Here is a 19,733-nt window from a genome sequence, read left to right as displayed (position 1 = left end):
TCTGCAATAAACTCTGGAAGATGTCTGATATTTTATAAAAAAAAAATCAAATAAAAGAAAAACAACAGAGAGAGAGAAAACACCAAACATTGCCAACAGTATCCTCTGGTCCAGGTCAAGTCAAAGGGATCTTTTAAAGCATTTGCGCCAAAGAATCGATTTGCTTTTTGTGTAAAGGGACTTAATGGGAATAAATATTCTCTATTTTCTTAAAAACAAAAATCTTTTCATGATTGTTTTTTTTTTTGTTGTTGTCTCAGACATACATAATTAACAAAAAATATAAAAAAACTATTCATAAAAATTAAAAATAGTTTAAAATAAATATAGTATAATAATAATGATTATTGAAAAAAAAATTGTTTTATCCTATTCGCAAATTCATTTTTAATTAAAAATTAACAAAAACCGAATTTACTTTTCTTGGTTATGTTTTGTTTTCTTACTATTGCGCGGCAGGATCGACAATTAATCGATTCGTTCTTTCGTTTAGAAGGCCTGTGGTGCTGGCGAAGGAGGGGAGGGAGAATTACACAACGAAGATGAAGAGGTGGCGGCATTACTTAAATTATGATGGTGATGACGACGACGATGATGATGGTGATGGTGATGCAGCAGAGGCCTGTCATCTTCACTATTGCTGGCTAAGGAGGAATTACAAACAGCCATCAAGGTTTTTTCCAAAGGGCCCCTACTACCACTGCTGCTGCTGCTGCTGCTACTGCTACACATGCTACTACCAAAAGGAAATTGTGGATTCGTATTTCTATTTAAAATGGCAACTCGCCTCTGACTTCCTCGAAGACCAAAAGAACTGTGTTCAAATATTTGTTTTAGCTAAAACTGAGCGGGTCAATTTTTTGGAAACGCATCTGCGATATTCACAAAAGCACAGGCGCCTAACGAGGCCTGCGCCATAACCTTAAGTAATTCATTGGCATGGGCAACACAATATTCCAATGGTGGCCATTTGGCATAACTCATTGACTCTGAAAGGCAATCAAAAGCGTTAGTAATTTTGAAACAAACATTTTTTCCAAACACCCACCTAATATGGCTGAATTTAAAGCTCTACAGACAGTCTCACGTTTTGTTGGACACAATTGCCAACCTAAAGGACTTGCCCAAGGATTTGAATAAGCTATTAAACTAAATGCATCCTGCAATCAAAGTTATTTATTCAAATCCATTACCATTGCTTGTTTATGTACTTACTTCTAACATTTGTCTCTCATCATCAGTCATTTTGCTTTCTTTTTCAAGCTGTTGGCCCATTTGTGATAAATCTTTACCAAATTCCAATATGCGCTCAATGCCATGGCTATATTTGCGAACCGAAGGGGATACATCGACATCTGTAAATATACCAACAAAGAATAGCATTAGGAAAATTTCTATAAATTTAATTTGTTGTTGTCTTAATTGTTGGCCTTCGGGCCTGGTGCTGAAAACTTTCCGGTATACCTATAAGGGACTTTCTTTAGCCGAGTTCGAACGGCATGCTGCTGTCGTGAGTATATGTGGGAAGATTACCATTGTTTTCTAATGTTCTAATCAGAATTCGAGTCCATCCGTTCGGCATCCTAGGAGGACATGCTAAGTATGCTTCACGGAGACCTCTTCCTCGGTAATTTAAAATTGAGCAAACAATGGGAATGTTTAACCAAAGTAAAATATTTAGCCTGTAAAGATAGTTTTTCTCAATGGAGAATAACGTATCTAAATAGAATCTTTCTCCCCCTTTCCTCTGTGTTCCTTTTCTTGTTCAAACGCTGGTTTAGAAGAACACCCAGTTGTCGCCTCCAAGTTAAGACCTTGTGAAAAAAATTGCAAATTTTGCCCATGAATATTCCACTAAGGATCTGGGGCAAACAAATAAATGCAGTCCGATTTAAGTTTAAGTGTAAGCTCAATGATAAGGGGCCTCCTTTTTATAGCCGAGTCCCAACGACGTGCCTCAGTGCGACACCTCTTCGAAGAGAAGTTTTACATGGCATAGTATCTCAAAAATGTTGACAGCATTAGGAGGGGAAAACCATCCCCGAAAAATTTTCTGATGGTCTCGCCAGGATTCGGTCATAGGCGGACATGCTAACATCTGTGTTACGGTGGCCTCCAAGACCCTGTGCATTTCATTCAATTTTACCCATCTTTACAAATGCTTTAATGACCTCTGAACAGAAGACCGCGGAATGATTTTTGCCTGCATTGAAAATGTGAGGATTGGAAAACAATCTTAGATGTATCTCTTTTGGAAAATTTCTTCATAACCCTGCCCCATAATAGAGTTGATAGTTAATTATAAAATGTAGACGGACTTTTGATACAATTTTAACCACTAAGGCAGTAAACTGGGATTTTTTTTAATATATTATCAAAAAGACTTACCCATTTCTTCATCAGCATCTATTGATTCATTGAAGTTATTCGAATTGCCATTTTTACAAACGGATCCTGGAACAAAAAGCAAATTAAAATTATAAAAACTATATATTCATCAAACAAAGGAAACCTAAAAATAGCTCGTTTCACGATATTTGATTTACACGATTTACTCAGATTCTAAAAAAAAAATACTAATGGCTACAAACATGCACTTTTTAACGGGTGATTTTTATGAATAAAATTTTTCAAGTTAGCAGCACTGGTTGGTAATTGTGTTTAAACGTCGTTTGTGAAAGTGAAGTTTTCGGCTCACTTTGCCATTTCATCACTGCAAATCATTGAAATTTATAATCATGATCCGTGGCAAATGTTCTTTTTTTTGTTACGAAATTGTGTTCAGCGATCAGGCTCATTTCTGGCTAGATGGATATATACGTAAACAAGCAAAACTATCGGAGCTGGGGTGAAAAACAGCCACATGTCGAACAAGATTTACCGATGTATCTCAAAAAAATAACTTTTTGGTGTGGTTCATGTGCTGGTGGTATCACAAAATTGAACGGACAAGTAAATGGCAAAGATCAATGACAAGTAAATAGCAAAGACCAATTTACCGATCCCAATAAAAATTTTGAATATAAGATTCAAAATTGAGAGTTTTGTTAAATTTTAACTAAAAAACATGCTTAAAAATCACTCTTATTTGTCAAATACATACTGCTTTTCAATAATGTCAAACCGTTATATTTTTACCGTTAGAATAAGGATAAAATGCAAACAAAAATTTAGTTGCTATGTGATAATACCAAAGCGATTCGGGTTAACGGTACACTTAATTCCAAAAGATGTATATTTGATATATTTGGAGAAAATAAAGTTTCTGTTTTTGTTTTGACAAAATTATTTCCACTCTGCATTGAAGTTTTCTTAAAATTGTAAAGGTCCGAAATGTGTATGATTAAATAACGCGAATATTTACTCACCATTTGTAGTGTGACCATTATTTTCCATTTCAACATCATTTAAATAATCGTTATCGTTATTTTTACTTATTGTGTTAGGAGCATCGCCGGAAGCCGAACAATGTTCAACTAAATTACTGTTGGGTGAAAAATTGCAAAGAGTAAGAGAGGAAGAAAAAGAGAAGAATAAGATATATGATTTTTTAACAATTTGAATTCAAAATTAGGTAACAGCGATAGTTTGTTTTATTCTTTCTAATATCTCCTATAGAAAGAAACAAAAATTTTCTCACATAGATTTACACGAAGATCATTAACCAGTTACCTCAATTAGCTCACCGTTTTTCACAGTTAATCATCCTTATTTGGCGAAAATCGACAGTAGGCGTTGTCGAAGGCGAAGTTAACATTTCATTGCATGTATTCTCTAATTTACTACACATCGGTGTGATGTTATTAACATTACGATTAACTTACATACTGATCATTTTCGCCAAATTTAATAATCGAAATCGACTTACGGGAAAAAAATGTAAAAGAATTTTCTTCTAAACATAAAAATCGACGATAAAAATGTGCGGGGATGGTAATGCAGGCTATTACACTCTCGCATTTTCTAGAGAATTGTGATAATAACGTGTTGTTAACACAGGCAGACATTAGTGAGTGTAGCAACTGGGTAAATTAACTTATAGTTTATAAATGCATGCATTCCATTCCTTCCAACATTGTGTTTATTCTTTCTAACCTATCTTACAAAAAGACTAAATTGTATCTTGGACGGATTTACACTTAGCTGACCCAAACATAAAAATCGACGATAAAACTCTGTGGGGGATGGTAATGCAGGCATTACACTCTCACATTTTCTAGAGAATTGTGATAATAACGTGTTGTTAACGCAGGCAGGCATTAGTGAATGTAGCAACAGGGTAAAATAACTTATAGTTTATAAATGCATGCATTCCGTTCCTTCCAACATTGTTTTATCCTTTCTAATATATCTTACAGAAAAGTCTAAATTGTATCTTGGACGGATTTACACGAAGCTGACCCAAGCATAAAAAATCGATTATAAAACTGTGCGGGGGATGGTAATGCAGGCATTACACTTTCGTATTTTCTAAAGAATTGTGATAATAACGTGTTGTTAACACAGGCAGACATTAGTGAGTGTAGCAACAGGGTACAGTAACTTATAGTTTATAAATGCATGTATTCCTTCCCATATTGTTTTTATTCTTTGTAACATATCTTATAGAAAAGATTAAATTGTATCTTGTACGGATTCCGAAGATGATTATCTTGTTCATTTAACAAATATTTTTTTCAGAGCTAATAAAACACGCCTCATCGGTAAGGCAGATTTTTAGAAGGTGGGCATGTTACTGTAATGCAGGCTCTCATTTGAGAGTTATGATTACAACGTGTCAGGTAACATTGGCCGCCATTGGTGCATATTGGAGCAGGTTAAATTAACATATGTTTTATATTATAAATGTATGGATTTTGTAAAGGGTACAAATAAAAACTGAAGATATAAATATAAACAAGTAAGAGCGTGCTAAGTTCAGCCGGGCCGAATCATATATACCCTTCACCTTCACTTTGCACAAAGAATAATGAATAACGACTATTATGCAATTGGAATCAGACCATAAATGAATTGAATGCTGAACATTGTAGAAGTCATTGTGTAATATTTCAGTCCATTCGAATAAGAATTGCGAATTGTAGGCGCTCACGAAGCAAAATCGGGAGATCGGTTTATATGGAAGCTGTATCGAGCTATAGATCGATTCCGACCATATTGGACACGTATGTTGAAGGCCATGGTAGAAGCCGTTGTACAAAATTTGTGCTAAATCGGATGAGAATTGCCCTCTCTAGAGGATAAAGAAGTCCAGATCCCAGAGCGGTTGATATGGCAACTATTTCAGGTTGTGTACCGATTTGCGCCATACTCATTACAGTTTTTGGAAGTCATATCAAAACACCTCGTGCAAAATTTTTGCTAAATCGGATGAGAATTGCGCCCTCTATCGGTTCAAGATCAAAGATCGGTTAATATGACACCTATACCACGTTATGAACCGATTTGGACCACACTTCGCACAAATATTGGAAGTAATACCAAAACAACACGTGCAAAACTACAGACAAATCGAATAAGAATTGAGCCTTCTAAAAGTTCAAGAATCCAAGATCCCATATCGGTTTATACGGCAACAACATCAGGTTATTAACCGATTTGAACCATACTTAGCACAGTTGTTGGAAGTGATATCAAAACACTACGGACGAGAATTGCGCCCTCTATAGGATCAAGAAGTCAAGACCCAAGATCGGTTTATATGGCAGGTATCTCAAAACATGGACAGATTTGGCCCATTTACAATTCCAACCGACCTACATCAATAAGAAATATTTGTGCAAAATTTCACGACGATCAAGAATATATATACTTTATCGGGTCTTAGACGCATATTTCGAAGTGTTATAAACGGAATGACTAAATAAGTATAGCCCCATCCTATGGTGGAGGGTATAAAAATTATGTTGTTATTGTAGCAGTGTGTAGTACACTGAGGCGGCAGCTTTTGCCGATGAAGATCTTCATCGGGTCAATCCGGTACGTAAAACCGGCTGCCATGGGTTAAGTTCTAATGGGGAGCTGAGTGTAAAAAACTAGCAACTCCGAAAGTTGTGCACTTTGTGTGATACGTACGAAAAATTTACTATGAAAAATGGAACATTTTCGATTAAATCGAGCTCTTATTTCATCGAATATACATGAAACCACACATCTATAAAAAAATTAAAGTGCATATGAGAATAAATTCCGCTTAGAGCGCCCTCTATTGGTATATTACCTACATAAGTCAAGTCTAATGAATACAGAAAGTGACAGCTCATATGACATTTCTGATCGTGCAATAGAAGCTTAAACAAAAATTTGAAACGACATCTATAAGTAGATTCTAAAATTAATCAAAAACACACCAAACAATTTTGAGTGTTAAAAAAGTTAGATCAGTAAAAAAATAGAATTTTGTATCGTAATTAGATTTCAATGAAACAAAATTCGATTCTTATAATTGAAATTACAAAAATTTAATTTTTAATGGAACACTTGATTTTCGACCAGAAAAATATTTTCTTAAAAATTTTAAATCTCTTAGACAATGTTCTCTTTTTGAAAACACTACAATTTGGCATTAAAAAAAGATCAACATTTCCTCTCTGAGATAAAGGAGGAGGCTCGTAAAGTGTTTTATTTTGCCATACTCACGATTCAGTTTTTGTATCATTATCTGTATGTATCACAGTTATGTGGCTTGAGTTCTGTGCATTATTTGTATTTGTTGTTGTTGCATTGTTGCTGCTGCTGCTGCTGCCGGTAGTTGCTGTTGTTGCTGCTGTTGTCACATTTATAGGATTGCTGTTGTTGGTGGTGTTGTTGCCATTACTACTACTGCTGTTGTTGCTGCTGGTGTTATTGGTGCTATTACTACTGTTGCTGGTGGAGACGGCGACGGAGATGGCGGCGGCAGATGTTGTAGCAGCTACGGAGGAGGAGGGGGAGGGGGTAATATCATTTGTATTACCATTCTGATACGATTTGGTCGATTGTATAACCGATGTTTGATTTGGAGCAGAGCATGTTGTTTGTTTATTTGTTGTTGTTGGTGTTGTAGCATTTGTTGTTATTGTTTTATTATTAGATGATGAGGGGCAGTACTATTTGAAAAGAGTACAACATTCCACATTTGTGCATTTTGATGCGACAGCCACAAACAACAAATACAACACAGGCAGAAGAAATAAGAATGATCAAGATCAGAGAGTGTGAGAGAGAGAGAGAGCGCGATTCGGAGTAGGAGATGAAAAAGAAATGAAATGGGAGAAAAACGTAAAAAATCAATTAATTAGAATTTGCTCTGGCCTGGTCGCTGGTAAATCAGAAATTTTTGCAAATACCTCAATATCGGAGCCATTAATCATTTCTATGAATTGTCGGCATTTAAGCATAAACCACAGATTTTTATTGTTCTCCAAAAGCCCAGGATACGAACGCAGTGTCTGTTCTATGGCTTGGCTCATACGACCGGACATAACAAGTTTTAGAATTTCTACAAGTAGGGGAAATAAGAAATGTTTCAATTAATTGGTTTTTGTTAATAAAGGTATCAAGATTTGGTAATAAATAGAGTGCAAAGGCTGAAACGTCGAGTTCATCCTAAAACAATTGCTAACGTTTTAAGAATTTTGTTGTCGGACACACATCCACCACGCTCGCACCAATCCTAGCTCTGTAGAAATTGAGGCGGTTGTATCTGTCGGAACCCAATTGAGCCAGAACTACGAGGGAGGTAAACTTCTTTAAGTACAATGGGTTGTGGTCGATCTCCAACGATAGATCCACCTTGATGTTTCTGGGCAGAGGATGCCTATCCAAAAGATAGAGACTGGCATGATATCTGCGATAGCAACCTAGTACATACTGTTTAGACAGCATGTAGTTCTATATCCGATGGATCCAAGGTTTTAAGGCCGGCTAGAGGGAGGCCACCGTGGCGCAGAGGTTGGCATGTCCGCTGCAATCGTACTGCACTCATTGATATGAGAGAAGTATCCCCTGTTCTTTAATGAAGTGAACAGGGGAAATAAAGTAGTAGTAGTTGTTGTTGTGGTTGTCACCACATTTTCATGTGGAGGTGGCGATTCCCGCCAAAGGACCGATCGCCGCGGGAACAGGTTGGCCGTTGGTTATTTAAAGGCGCCAATAACTCCGCTTGTCATATCGAGCATCTTTGGCACTCAGTATTTGCGCCGGTGCCATCCGATCTCTCACTGAGACTCTCCACTAGATTCCGCTGATTGTCCTCGACTGCAGTTACTGCTACTCCGGATGGAGAATTCCACTATCCGCAATCTGTGGACGCGCCCGGTAGCACACAGCTAAGCTAATCGTGACAGTAATGAACACCACATAGATCGGACCTCAATGTTCCAGCTTGAGTGGTGCTCACAGCTATCCCGTGCCGGGAGTAGAAGTAGTAGCAGAGAGATGTGTCAGTGATGCCCTCAAAAACGTTGTATGACTTCAAGATGTCCAGAGCCCCGAAGACTGTCCTTTAGCACGGTCTGATCAGATTTTGAACATGATTATTATGGCGTGCAAAGCAATCGTCGAATCTGTGGTGATGTTAAGCAAGTGGAAATTCTCTAACTACTTCGGGAGGAGAAGTCCTTCAAGCGCATTGGCTATCGACGACTTATCTCGGGTCTTTTCAGGCTGCCCATTTTCCAGAAATCAGGAAATATGAAATTGCTGAGGCAGGTTGAGGAAATTCTTCGGCATCAGTGGGGAGATTTCGTCTGAACCCAGCGCTTTGGACGACTTGGTATTACGGATGGCATTCGTAACTTCGTCCACGGCAAATTTATATGGTTGTTCATCGGCTCGGAGACCACGAATACGACGAATGGAATGCCTTGTAATTTTCGGGATGCGCAATAAATTTAGAGATGAATAACCGGTGGCTTCTCTTCAGATCAGTCACAGTTACGTCGCCAAAAGTGTCAGGGGGGCTGTCATCCCAGTGGCTCGAAAGTGACCTAACAGTAGACCACAGCCGTGATGGGATTCGTCGCACGTAATATACCACCTGAGGTGTCACTCTACTGCCTCACTTCTGTAAATCAATAAACCCTAAGCTAGCAGTAAAACGTCTTCTAGAAAGAATAAACTTTCTTATGGTTACAGCTCCTTCATGATTGATGACGGTTTAAGATTTCTGTAGGCACCATTAATATCAAAAAGGAACCATTGCATGCTTGTTGGCGATTACAAAATGCTCGCTTGGTATATATTCGCTGATGTTGAGGCAGTCTGCCCTTTGGCATCCTCCCATCTTCTTCTGAGACATTTGTATTTTTTTTTAATTTCCTACGTTTTCAATGTAAAGGACGAGAGACTTGTGATTAGCGTGTGCTATGGTATTCCTGAATGTATTTCAGCTGGTGATCAAGCCTTGATGATCCACACTTTCGACTGAGCAGAACATTTTCGCTTTAGTCAAAATATCTTTTGCAAGATCTGAAGAATGCTTGTGACAATCACAACCACTTCGGTTGGCAAGTTGACATTAAACAACCATGATATTGCCAACTATCCGTCATATCCAAATAACTTTTCAACTTATACACATTTTGGTGGTAAACTTACTCTGTCTATTGCGCATTGATGAGAGATCTTCCCTTAAACTTTGGCCAGTTGTACGGGCAAACGCTTCAGCTGTTTGACTATAACCATTATGCACCAAATATGAATTAACCATTCTAAAAGATAACAAACAAAAACAAAATTTAATAAATTCTTCATCAATCTGTAGTCCCACATCCAACTAACTTTTGTAACAGCGTAGTGGGATCTCCCTGATCACCATGTAGGGGGAAATCGTAGATTGTTTTCTTCATCTCCTCTCTCATGTCTCTCATCATTTCTTCAATTTTGTCAAATTTGAATGGTTCTTGGCCGAAATTGGCATCAACTTCTTCACCGGGAGTCTGCAGACCAACTGTGGGATACAACTTTGTCTGGTGGAGAGAAAAAGAAACGACCCAATAGGGATTAGGCAAAATAATATTTTCCGATATATTGCTAAAATTTCAATGGCAAATGTCAGAGAGTCAATTCTCTGCGTTCTATTTCGTAATTAATTTTCAGGCCTTCGAAAATTTGGCATTCAACTGAAATCATTTGACATTTAATTTCTTAGTAATTTTCTATAAAAATAAGGGGGGTTTCTTTACTTGCACTTACCGGTAAATCTCTGAATGCAATACCCAAATGAATGCCATTCTTTGTGTAGAAGCATGTATTATTGACAAAGTTCACACAGCAACCGATAATATCGCCTGTGGTAAATGTGGGCCCATAGGATTGGCCATGACCCGATGAAGAAAATGAATTGCCATCATCGCCATGATAACCGTATGATTGTTTATCCCAACCTATACGAAAAAATAACAAAATTCATTAGAAATTATAATCACATCTAAATATACTATGTCCATAGAAACAAAATAAAAATCAATAGCTTTTCTCTGCCCTCTCCAACGTCAATCTATGCACACCAAATGCCTACATACACACATATGTATCTCAAACGGAAGAGGCTCTGGTCTATTGATTACAAAAAATATGACAAATAGTCGGAAATAGGACATATACATACCTGGCAGACGATTCATGCGAAACTGTTGAGCAGTCAGACCAATGCCCATGTAACCATTTTTGCCCTTTGAAATGATTTTCACCTCAAAATAGTAGATGCCACAAGCAGGGGGTATTGGATGGGCTGTACGTACCGAAGCAGCATCATTGTTTTGTTTACCTATTCCCGTTCCCGTAGACATTTGATAGCATCATGTTGAATGTGTGTGTGTGGGTGTTTTTTTATGGAGGCAAAGGATTCATCCATCAAGTGGCGGTAGGTGGTGTTGGATGACAGCAACATGAAATGGATAAAAATAAATTAAATGTTAATTATAGATATGCATTTAAAAGTAATCGAATATAAAGAGAGAGAGAGAGAGACAAAAAAACCAAGTTAGTATAGCGGCGGAAGTAGTTCTGGCCATTTTAAAACCTCCTAATGGGCCAATAATGCATATCAACGCAACTTCAGTTAGCTGGCGGTCGATCTCCAAAGATAACGATTCTCTATTCCACAACCTCCACACTAGAGCTGGCAAACTATCGATCATAGACTTTTGGTAGAGTAGATTTCTCATCCGACTCTTTGCCAAGCCGCCAGCTGCAACGAATAGATTTAACGAGAAAATTTGAGGATAATTGTGAATTGTCAAAGAAGATATTGTGAATGACGAAAAAAAAAATTAGGTACAATTAAACCTATTTTGCAAATTGTTTTGCTTTTGAGTTATAAAATATTTTTACAAAACATGTCAACGCTGTTAACTTTTTTAGTTCGGAAGCCACCGTAGAGCAGAGGTTAGCATGCCCGCCTGTGACGCTGAACGCCTGGGTTCGAATCCTGGCGAGACCATCAGAGAAAATTTTCAGCGGTGGTTTTTCCCTGCTAATGCTGGCAACATTTGTGAGGAATTATGCCATGTAAAAACTTCTCCCAAGAAGTGTTGCAGTTCGGCACGCCGTTCGGACTCGGCTATAAAAAGAAGGTCCCTTATCATTGAGCTTAAAACTTGAATCGGACTGCACTCATTGACACGCTATCCCTATTGATACCAGGGACCAAACGACACACGCCACCTGTTTGATGGCCCACCAAATCCTGCTCGGCTTAGGACCAGATCCCTCTGGACGCACCTCCGCACCCTGCTAGTACAACAAAAAACCTATTCCCCCCGCCGTTTGATCAATATCTCTCTACATGTTCAACTTAGTAATTCGAGCTTCGATTTGTTTAAACAGAAAGAGCGCGTTGAAAAATTCAACCTTGCAAACAAAAGTTAAAAAAGCAACTCGCAAAAGTTAAACAATTTTTAACTTTGACGACTGAAAACACTACTTTACGTGTGACAGCACAGAATGAAGCTCGGCTTCGAGCGTGGAAGTTGAAAAATTTGTTTAACTTTTTCGCGTTGCTTTTGTGGAATTTTTGTGGAGGGTTGCATTTTTGCAACATGACACTCAAAAACAAAACTTAACGCGCTCATTCTATTTGGACCTTAAGTTCGGCCGGGCCGAATCTTATATACCCTCCACCAAGGATTGAATGTTTGAGACTGTAATAGAAGTCATTGTGTGAAATTTCAGCCAATTCGGATAAAAGTTGTGCCCTTTAGGGGCTTTAGAACTAAAATTGGCCCTTTAGGGACTTTAGAACTAAAATCGGGAGATCGGTTTATATCGTATCTGTATTAGGTTATAGACCGATTCAGACCATATTTGACACGTATGTTGAAGGTCATGGAAAACATTTCAACCAAATCGGATAAGAATTGTGCCCTCTAGAGACTTAACAAGTATAATCGGGAGATCGGTTTATATCAGGCTATGAACCGATTTAGGACATAGTTGTTGCAAAACAAAACACTAAACACTTTATGCAAAATTTCAGCCAAATCGGATAAAAATTGCGCCCTCTAGAGGCTCCAGAAGTGAAGATTCCACATCGGTTTATATGGAAGCTATATTAGGTTATTAACCGATTGAGACCATAGTTGTTGCGAGACAACAAATGATTAAGACCAAAGTTGTTACGAGACAAACCAAAACACCTCTTGCAAAATTTCAGCCAAATCGGATAGGGATTCCGGTCTCTAGTGGCTCCAGAAGTGAACATAAGGCCTTCACGGCTTATCCATCCAGTATTACAATAAAACAGCAATTGTTATGCGTTCCAAACCAGTTAGATTAGGTTCAGGTTAAATAGAAAAGAGGGTGCACATTTTAATCCGCCCACATAAGCCAGCAATCGGCTTGTTGTGCGCACTAAAAAAAATAAAAAGTAACCTCGAAAAAGAAAGAAATTTTCAGCTAGGAATTCCGTGCTACAAACCAGGGACTATTAGTTCTTTTTCTCTAGTATTTCTTACTAATTTTGCTAAACTACAAATTCCTTTTCAAAACAAAAACTTTTAAACGCTTTACTTTTTGCTTCATGTAAAACGTTTATTATTTGACTAATGGCAACCCTGAAAATGTTTAACAAACACACATTTTAGGGCAAACACAATCAGCTGTTGTATTTCTCTGCCAAATACATCAAAGAAAAAACACAAACACGCGAATGACAAGAACAAAACGTAAGAAATCAAAAACAAACAAAACAAGGGGAAATGTTGGAGCAGCAACAGAAAAAAAAACTCATTCACGAGAGTGAATGAGAAGGAAAATTGGGTAGAAAAATATAAAGCAATAAATGAAATGCAATGGGCATAATTTTACAAATTCATTTAATTCAGTTGCATCAGCTGCAACAACAAATCAAATCGTGGGGAGGAAACAAAATCAAAATAAATATATGTATAAATAAATAAAAAAAATTGAACACAGGTAAGTGCAATGATTATTTCAATGTTTTTGCTTTTGTTTTCTCCCCCTCTCAATAGTATTTCCCTATGGATAAGTGCCATAGTCATTGGTGCATTACTCAAAAACTGCAACTGGTTTCAATTACAACAAAAACACAATGACCACAGCGTGAGAAGCATAATATTCGTATAACACACACACAGAGATACGCTATACAAGGTATACAGCTGAATATATGAATTTATAATAGAGGTATATATTAAACTATGTACCTAATTACATGAGCTGCCTATTATAAATTAATTCCAATAGTAAGGAGTGTAGCCAGTATATTACATCTTAAATAGTAAGTTTTCTACCTGAATAGGTATGTAGGTATGTTTTTAACAAAAATACGACATATTCCTACTGCACCCAACTACCGCCAATGTACAATATAATGACATATATACACTGCATAGTTTCAATGTTTTTAGAATCTTACTGATAGTAGAAAGGTCTCTACAATTTATAATAATAGGGAAAAACAATATATACAGAAAAAATATAACGAACATTTTTTCATCTAAAACTTTAATTGAGAATAAAAAAGTTTTTAATTAAAAAATTAATTGAATCAATCTTATTTTCAATTGAATTATTTTTTTCAATTACGCAGGTGATTGAAATTTTGGAAAATTTTTAATAAACATTTAATTGATTCAATAATTTTTTTAATTGAATATGAACTTTGAATCTAAATTGTATGTAAACTTCTTTCAATTACGATTGTGATTGAAATTTTTGCCATGTTTAATTGAAAAATTAATTGATTCTATAATTTTTTAACTGAATCTTATAAAATTTTGTATATAAATGTGACCTTCTTAAAATTAAATTTGTAGACGCAACCCACTTCGCTTCTCTTTCTTTTATAATTTGGAATACATTTCTTTCCGTTGCATTTTAAGGAGTTCATGGACCCAAACATAAAACTCAAGCTCGTGTTCCACGAGTTTTACAATATCTTTGGATCGAAATTGAGGGTGCGCCCTATACGGCTCGCTTTTCTCAAAAATTTTAATATACCATTTGCATATTTTTAATTAAATTTTTAGTTGGTCTAATTAAAAAATTAATTGAAATTTTTTTTGAATTGGATCAATTAAAAAGTCGATTGAAAATTTCAAAAATTTTCAGTCATTTTTTAATTGAGTATGCAATTTTTTAATTATATCCAATAACTTTTTTCAAAAACTGTGATTGATATTATCATTTTCGTAATTGAAGCAGTTTCAATTAAAAAATTTGTTGGATCATTTATTGATTGTGATTGAAACCAATTTTAATTTTGTATGTGTACATATTCATATATACATGTATGTATATTTACGAGTATGTGAACCCGAAAGCAGTATATGGTGGATATCAATAGCAATGATCTTATATTACGCTAAGGTGAGGAGTAGAGCCAACCGTCATATTCGTGTTCTTCTACCCGATGAACAATAGTCACAATTTGCCGTGATCGAAGTTTTAAATGTCATCCGCTACGCCAAGTTATCCAAGTTCCTATCTCTACACTGATGCTGAAAAACTTGAATGTACGGGAGTCGAGTACATGACACAGATTCTTACCATGTGCCGTTGTCTGAAAAATGGTCAGTGATCCCGCTACTGAAACCTGAAAAGGACACCAGTAAAGGAGAGTCGTACAGACCGATCTCCCTTTTCGTATCGAGCCAAATTGTAGAATTTCCATTTGCTGGGCACCAGCACGTATTCACTACAAAAATCAGCAGTGGTCTTAATCAGGTCTGGCTCCTGGCCTGGCTTTTGCCAGGGCGGGGATAATGTCAGCGATTACCTCCATAGGCTTCGGTTTGTCACTATTGTAGTACTTCAATGGATATTATTGATGCTATTTATGATGTAAGTCGGATTTCAGACTGCCACTATAACCTATGACCCCATACTATGAAAATTATTTGATAAATTTTTCTATAATAAAAAAACTACGAAAATTTTCCATAAAAATATGTGAAATCAAATTTTCATACATTTTCAAAAAAATATATTTAAAGCCCTTACCTACACTGGCGACGTTTAACGTTGTGTTGTGCTTGGAAAAAAGAAAAATGCTTCGTTCATTTTTTCTTCTCGTCTTGTGTGTAACAAAAACCAATGTCTATTACGTAGAAATAGAGATGGCCCTCGGTCGAGATTTAGATCTTTTTATTTATAGATCATATGGTAATGGAAAGAAAAACATGTGTGGCTAGTTGGCCTCCAAGTAACACAAAAATGAGATATTTTTTTCCAATTTTTAAGACTTTGTGCAAATATGGCAAAAAGTCATAGGACAATGGACCATGTTTTAAATTACATGGTGGCAGTGGGTTACCAAGTTAAATTACTATATCTTGTATTCCACATTTCACTTTTCTCCAAAAAAGTAGGAAACATGGGCATTCCTGTTTGATTGCACTAAATTTTTTTTTTTGTTTTTGTATTTTTGTTGGTGTATGCTTTTAAGGGGTTTTTATTGTTTGTTCACTTGAAGAGAGGTGGCTGACTGACTTGTGGTGTCTTTTTACGTTTTTTTTTTTGAAGTTTCATTGCACTTTTGTTTCAAGTTCATTGATCCTTTTTTATGGTGTTGTTTGTTACTTTGTGGCCATCATCATCGTCGTCGTCATTTTCAGTCAGCGACAGTGCCTAGGCTTTGTTTTGTTCTGCTTTACTTAGGAATAATAACCCACAGCAGCAAACAATAAAATGTTTGATTAAATAGCAGACAGTTGTAAGTTTGCATGGGAATTATCGATTAGCATGTACACATCTATCAATTGTGGTACATGGTACAAACATATGCAGAGCTTCAGATACAAATAAGCCATAAGGGTGGTACTATATTCACCTTGATTACCGTGAAAACATGTGTTTTCACCGGTGACAAAACGAACGAGTTCCCTTTTGATTACAATATGGTTTAGATCAACTTTGATACTTAAATTATGGATAAAATAGGGCTTATAGATTGGGAAAACTGTTTAACTATTTTTTTATTTTTAAGGAATAAGCTGTCAAAGGTGGAGTCAAACACGTAGAAGGATTCTTTGTCTGCGGAGTATGGACGAGGTCACGGTAAAACATTACTAGTTCCAAAAGGCACACGATCTTACAAATTGCAAATTTTGTCCATCAACATTCCACTAAGGAACAGAGGCAAACTTCCCACATATCAATGAGTGAAGTCCGATTCAAGTTTAAGCTCAAAGATAAGGGGCCTCCTTTTTATGGCCGACACCTCGGTGGAGAGAAGTTTTTACATGGCATAGTACCTCACGAATATTGCCAGCATTAGAAGCGGAAAACCACCGCTGAATAGTTTTTCTGATGGTCTCGCCGGAATTTGAATCCAGACGTTCAGCATCATAGGCGGACATGCTCACCTCTGCGCTACAGTGGCCTCTAAATTACATCAACCCAAAAGAGCAAAGGAGTTGTTGCGCTTTTACGAACTATGGGCATACAACTGAACGTACCAGTTTTGTAGTTTTCCCACTTTGAGCGAGTACAGAAAAGTAGAACTCAGTTTCTGCTACAAGTTGGTATTGTTGTTTTTTCAACGAGATCAAGTGTGAATGAATAAACAGAAAGAGAGTAACATATTTCTTTACTGAAACCGGATGAAGCAGATGCTGATACAAGTACTTATTGTGCGCTGTCAATGAAAAGGATGGCTGATACCAAACGAAGCCACACGAAGTTGCTTACACTGTACATGAGCTTCTGTTTGTTTTTTCTATGCCTGCGGGCATAAGAAATTAAATGCTATATACAACAAGTAAGAGCGTGATTAGTTCGGCTGGTCCGAGTTCTTTACCCGGCATCTCTTTTTAGGCAAACAAAGAATAATGGATAAGAATTGTTATGCTATTGGAGATACAACAAGTTATAGTCCGACCATAAGTAAATTTAATGTTGAAGATCATAGCAGAATTCATTGGGTAATATTTCAGTCCATTCGGATAAGAATTGCGCATTGCAGAGGCTCAAGAAGCACAATCGGGAGATCGGGCTATAAATCGATAAAGACCATATTTGAAGCCCATGATGAAGGTCATGGGAGAAGCAAAATGCTCAAGAAGTCAAGACCTAAGATCGGTTTATATGGCAGCAATATCAAAACTTAGACCGATTTGGCCCATTAACAATTCCAACCAACCTACACTGATAAGAAGTATTTGTGCAAAATTTCAAGCGTCTAGCTTTACTCCTGCGAAAGTTAGGGTGCTTTCGACAGACGGATGGACATGGCTAGATCGTTTTAGAATGTCATGACGATCAAAAATATATTTACTTTATGGGATCTTAGACGCATATTTCGAGGTGTTACAAACGGAACCCCCCACCCTATGGTGGAGGGTATAAAAAAAAAATAAAAATCGGATTCAATTACGAAAATAATTGATCAAATTAATTTTTTAATTGAAAGGGCTTTAATCACGAAAATGATAATAACAATCACAGTTTTCGAAAAAGTAATTGAAAAAAATTTCTACTAAAAAAATTACATATTCAATTAAAAAATGATACAAATTTTTACATTTTCAATTATTTTTAAATTGAGCTAATAAAAAAGTGAAATTCAATTACTTTTTTAATTGATGTAATTAAAAAAAGATTGACATTTTTTGAAAATTCCTATTAATTTCTATATTAGGTACACGGATGTTTACCTCCGGGAATATGAACTTGGGGTGCGTGGTTTGACCAAAAGTCCGTGGACACCCGTATAAAAAAAAAAATCCCCCGGGAGTCGTGTCGGAAAGTGGTGCCCCATAAATTTTTTGGAGTTGTTGTAGCAGTGAGTTGTGAACTGAGGCGGCAGCCCTTGGCCGATGAAGGATTCCATGGTGTTAATCTGACACGCCATGGTATTGCTATAGATTTGTCGAAATGTGGGGCGTATGTGCCTTTGAAATCTCCTTTCCTTAATATTGTAGGGAACAAAATAGCCTTTAATTGAATTTACTTAGGCACTATATTTGAAAAATTTTAAGGTTTGATTAAGAACATGATTGCATCAATTAATTTTTTTTATTGAAAATTACAAAATTTTCAATCACGATTGTGAATGCAAAAATTTGCAGGTCCAATTAAAAAATTAATTGAATCAATTATTTTTTTAATTGAAAAAATGGCAACAATTTTAATCGCGACTGTAATTGGAAAAATGTAATATTCAATCAAAAAATCAATTAAAAAATTAAATAAAACAATTTTCTTTTTTTAATTAAATTTTTAATTGAAATTTTTTTTTGCGATTTTTTTCTGTGTACACACATTTTTTTTTTATTTCACCACTAGTAATAAGAAAATATTTGTGGTTGAAATTGCTGACCTCAAAATAGAGGCAGCAAAGCAAAAATAACTTTGATTTACATTGAAAGATGTTCTAGCGATTCAAACACTGTTTGTGCTACCAGAGAACAAGAAACCAATTAAATACCTTCCTCACTCCTATACACCACACACCTGTTTGGGAGAAACAAGTGTACCATTGTTCAATGGGTACGCACAAATCGTTCTCAATGAAAAAACTACAAACAAAGATTAGAAATGTAACGAAGAGAGGAGAAAAGGAATTGGGGGAATATAAAAACTACAAAAAACACAAGTACATTAACAAATAAAAGTTAACAATAAAGTTACAAAAAGTTGTGTAGAAATAATTTAAGGTTTAAAAACAAAAAAGTGTCAAATTGAGTGTCGATTGAAAACTAGTTAAATCAGATTCATTGTCGTTTCCCAGTTCTCTCTAAATTTTCTCTTCTCTTAATTTTCGTTGTTTATTTCTAATCTTTACACTTGGTGCCTCTTTAAGGAGTCGCATAAGAGTCTAAATCCAACCAAAGAGTCAAGAGTCAAAATAAAAAAATTGCCAGCGGCGAAATCAAATCAGAGACGCAGAATCTGGAAAAAAATTCGAGGTATGAAAGAGAAACAGCGAGACTGGTGGTTAAGATGTTATTTAATTATTACAGTCTTAACACTTTTAATAGCTTCGAAATACACGAAAATTCAGATAAACTGTAATGCAGTTTTATCACTTCAAAAAATTGCTATATTTTTGTAAATTTAACAACATACAAACATCTGCATCTCTTCTTCATCTGTTTTTTATGTAAGGTTACCATATTTTTAGTAAAGTTCTCTGAAATTTGTTGAAAATTGCTGACAACGTACGGAATTTTCATGAAAATGTGGCAACATTTTCAATGAGAAATATACTGAGAGATGTGAACATTGGGAGCGACGCTGTCAAAATAGAATAGATTCTAATTTCGGCGTCATGACGCTAGACTCTT

General features: G+C 36.1%; 1 protein-coding gene across 1 annotated transcript in view; it reads right to left on the bottom strand.

The window, feature by feature from the left end:
- Nucleotides 1-19,733, bottom strand: part of LOC106084638 (ran-binding protein 10) — a 28,221-nt gene continuing 8,488 nt past the window's right edge. The window contains exons 4-14 of the mRNA XM_013248480.2: nt 10,592-10,750; nt 10,177-10,367; nt 9,763-9,950; nt 9,580-9,692; nt 7,329-7,480; nt 6,640-7,088; nt 3,369-3,484; nt 2,389-2,454; nt 1,216-1,355; nt 1,049-1,160; nt 1-989 (exon numbers count right to left, since the gene is read on the bottom strand). Coding sequence (XP_013103934.2) covers nt 853-989; nt 1,049-1,160; nt 1,216-1,355; nt 2,389-2,454; nt 3,369-3,484; nt 6,640-7,088; nt 7,329-7,480; nt 9,580-9,692; nt 9,763-9,950; nt 10,177-10,367; nt 10,592-10,750 — 1,823 coding nt within the window. The 3' untranslated portion in view covers nt 1-852. The remainder of the gene's footprint in view (nt 990-1,048; nt 1,161-1,215; nt 1,356-2,388; nt 2,455-3,368; nt 3,485-6,639; nt 7,089-7,328; nt 7,481-9,579; nt 9,693-9,762; nt 9,951-10,176; nt 10,368-10,591; nt 10,751-19,733) is intronic.

Source organism: Stomoxys calcitrans, chromosome 5 (assembly GCF_963082655.1).
Source record: "Stomoxys calcitrans chromosome 5, idStoCalc2.1, whole genome shotgun sequence".
In the NCBI taxonomy this organism is placed as follows: domain Eukaryota; kingdom Metazoa; phylum Arthropoda; class Insecta; order Diptera; family Muscidae; genus Stomoxys; species Stomoxys calcitrans.
The sequence above is the reverse complement of the archived record's forward strand: the minus strand, read 5'-3'. Positions and strand labels throughout refer to the sequence as shown.